Source organism: Chanos chanos, chromosome 5, assembly GCF_902362185.1.
Source record: "Chanos chanos chromosome 5, fChaCha1.1, whole genome shotgun sequence".
In the NCBI taxonomy this organism is placed as follows: domain Eukaryota; kingdom Metazoa; phylum Chordata; class Actinopteri; order Gonorynchiformes; family Chanidae; genus Chanos; species Chanos chanos.
In genome coordinates, this window is record NC_044499.1 from 46,876,074 (window position 1) to 46,879,597 (window position 3,524).

General features: G+C 39.8%; 1 protein-coding gene across 1 annotated transcript; it reads right to left on the minus strand.

Annotated features, from left to right (window-relative positions):
• Nucleotides 1-516: 516 nt before the first annotated feature.
• On the minus strand, nt 517-3,324 carry LOC115812867 (glucose-induced degradation protein 4 homolog). Its single transcript, XM_030775414.1, has 6 exons — nt 2,968-3,324; nt 2,415-2,474; nt 2,102-2,209; nt 1,755-1,856; nt 1,480-1,610; nt 517-1,211 (listed from the first exon to the last, which is right to left on the minus strand). Exons 1-6 carry the CDS (start codon nt 3,163-3,165, stop codon nt 1,148-1,150), a joined length of 663 nt encoding a protein of 220 aa, XP_030631274.1. The 5' UTR covers nt 3,166-3,324; the 3' UTR covers nt 517-1,147.
• Nucleotides 3,325-3,524: the final 200 nt, after the last annotated feature.

Sequence of the window (3,524 nt, forward strand, 5' to 3'; positions counted from 1 at the left end):
CTAAGGGCTCTATTCCCTGAAGAGAAATTTTAATAAAAACAGATTTAGCAAAAAATTAAAACTGTCCAACAGCAAAACAGATGAGGAGCACTACTATGGGACAATCTTGATTTTGGCTCTAGATGTCTGTATAATTGACCAATCCTGATTTGCAGAATATCCCCATGCAGTATCTGTGCCATTGTCAGTGCTTTGATTTCACAAAGAACTACAAAATATATACGGATGCCGTCCTACGAATGAAGTTATGGTAGCAATGCTTTTATAAACCAAAATATTTTACATGCTGTCTGAATGAGACATGCTTCAGGACTCTAGTGTATCCATCTCATAAAAATCATTCTTTGTATTGGTAAAATAAGAGCAGTGAGGCGAAGTTATGTTGCACTGAAGAAATCTTAGTCTGGGTGAAGTATGAGCACAAAAAATCATTAGGCATGTGAGAACAAAAGAACTGGTGATGAAATAAACATTAAATAGTCTAATATATTTGACTTTTTTATATAGCTTCCAATTTGGTACACCGTGTTGTCTTCAGAACCAAGATTTATGGTCATAGACTTTACACAACTCACAAACATTCCACCAAGAACATTGTAGCTTTCAAATGTCGAATGCCATTTGAGTCACTTATTTCTCTTTCACTCATAAAAACCAAAGCTTTGTTCACCAGTAGTAATTAGCAATCAGACAGAACAGAAAAAAAGGAAAAGAAAAACTTCTGTTACTCAACAATGAGGTCATTCCCAAATCTACCTGGCATTATCAAACTTCAACTTGCATTGCTGCAGGTTTCAACAGACACTAACTATGCTCTACATAACAAGTCTGTGTTGCCCTGGAGCTCTATCACAGGCCAGTCATGTGCCAACTCTGCATAATCCTCAACCTTAACTAGGTGTCCGTAAAAAATCAGCAAAAATAAAAATTAGCTCAGAAAACTGAAAACTCTCGAAAAACAATAGGCTGTTGTCAGTCCCAAAAAATATCCAACCGTCTGTGTGTCATCCTCTGACACAATTTCAAACAGGTGAACTTTCAGCAGCATTTGGTAGTTTCTGTAGTTCCACTGTCTGTTTTTGGCTATCCATAGATAAGCGGACACAAACATAAGTCTTTCACTGCCAAAAAAGCTGGCAGGTCGGGATCACCGGAACTCATATATAGCCGCGCTGTGCTCTGGAACATGGGTGAGATTCAGGGACTGATACCTGCAAATGCAAATACAATGACAGTTACAGCAGAGAGGCAGAGGAGAAGGATTTTACTTCTGAATATCCCTTACACCAGCCCAGTGTTACAAGTAACTGTCACGCAATTTAGATTTAGTAACTAATCATTTACTGCATGTAAACATGATGAATTATTACAGAGTTTTGTCTCACTCAGATCTATCGATGAATAAGATTAAAAACTAATTTTAACAATTAAGCACTAGAATTTCCATTGCTGACAAGTTGATGATGAGTTCTGCCTTACCATTCAGAACTTCTGTGATAGTAGTAACCCTCTATGGTGGCTGTGGATTTCTGAAAGCAAATGTAGTAGAAGCCTGCAAAGGAAGCCCCACTTATGTCTTTGATGGTGTGGTCTGGGACAAGGAACTGCTCCTAAAGGAAAGTGAGGTGTGAAGTCTTCTAAGACCCATCTTATACGTGCTTTTTACATTTGGAAGTTCCATTTCTTTAAAACTCAGGGGGCGATGCTGGGTAATACACTGGCCGGCACCACAAAATTCCAAATATAATTCTCACCTTCCATCTCATAAAGATATAATCACTATTCCTCAGTTCTTCATAGTCAAAATCATCTGAGTTGAATATTTTGGCATACTGGTAAAAGGCTGGGAACTTGCCCTGGACATTGACACAGACACAGACAAGTGGAAGTAGAAAAAAAAAAAAAACATCATTATATCATGTCCATGTGGGTCTCTGGAAAAAAAAAAATAATAATAATAATAACCATGGCAGATACACTCTCTTCTTGCACCAGATGACATTTAGTTTTGTGTAGCTTTTTGTGACAGTTGATGGTGTTTCTGGTAAGTTTTGTCTTTATTTGCAGTGTAGTGGAAAAGGCATCAAGGAATCCCTCATACCCAGTGTTTTCTATCAACATCTTCATCGGCATCCCATTTCCTTGTCAGAAATGGACACCGCACACTTATGATCTCTCCAGCAAAGAATGTCGTCAAAGTTGGATACTCCTGTAAAATGAAGAGCATTGTACTGAGTGAAAACTAAAACAAAAAGAGTGTTTAGGGGCCAAAGAGGAGATGCTGAAATAAAGTGCAATACATGACAGTTGAGTCAGCACACTCCTTCGACTGCTTGGGGGAGAGGGTTAACCATATCGTTCAATTGTAAAATTTTAAAGATTTCTTGTCATTTAAACTGTGATATTGATCTCACCTCTGTCAGACCTCTGATCTTCAGGTATCCACACAGATATGAATCTTCCATTGTAACGTGCTGAAAGGGAGGCAAATTATATTAAGCTGCACAGCATATCCATTAATGATGCATGGAGCACTGAATGTAATGACATATCATTTTCTGATTTTGTTAAACAGGAATCAAGATAGAAATAGTGGGACAGAGATAGTGATAGAAACAGTGACTAGCAGTTACAGTAAACACAGGTACCGGATAAAAATGAACTATATACAGTGCTGCTCAAGTCGGTGTCTCCATAATGAGATCTCAAAAATGCAAATTGTTTTGGATGCAATGGTATGACAGCGGTACTTAACGTACTATAAACCTGCACTCTAAAACTCAATGCATGAATTAAACATGCTGTCATGCCATGTCCAACGGAGCCCAGGGCGGAGGCGTTCAATGTTCTCAGTGGGCTATCAGTTCAGGGAGACCGCTATAGTGACTGCTAAAAACAAACTGTTGGCGGGTTGACTGGCAGATCTGTCATGCGTACAGAACACCACTTCAACAGCAGGTTCATTACCTGAAGTACAACCTCAACATCGTAAGAATTCCCTTTGCTCTTCTGATATCCACGAAATTTGGACCCGCTGTACAAAAGTGATGTAACGACACCAGGTTGAAATGTGTTGATCGGAGGAGGAGGGATAAGCGAGGCCGAGGACATGAGGGCCATAGAGGTGTTGCAGAATTGGTCAGCAGGGGCCAGCTTTACTTTCATTCCGTCAGAAAAACTGCCACGCAAGACACACTTTAAAGAAAGCGCTTATGTACTACAATAGGGAGCATTAGAGAATCGGCTCAGCTTACCAAGCCACCATGACTGCCAAGAGTTTGCTGCCTACATAAGTTCCCTTTTCCTCGCATAGGAGGAGGTCGAACTTCATCTTAGCGTAAAAGGGGTTCACAGTTTTTCCTTATTAGACGAACGAGTTCATGGCTACATACGAATCACCGCTGATTGGTTAATTTCCCGCGATACTTTCTGGAATTTAAAGGCGACGGTTCAACTATTTTGTTTGCCCACACTTGTAACTTGCCTCACTCGTTGCTCGACCGGGTCTTAACCATTACAGTAAA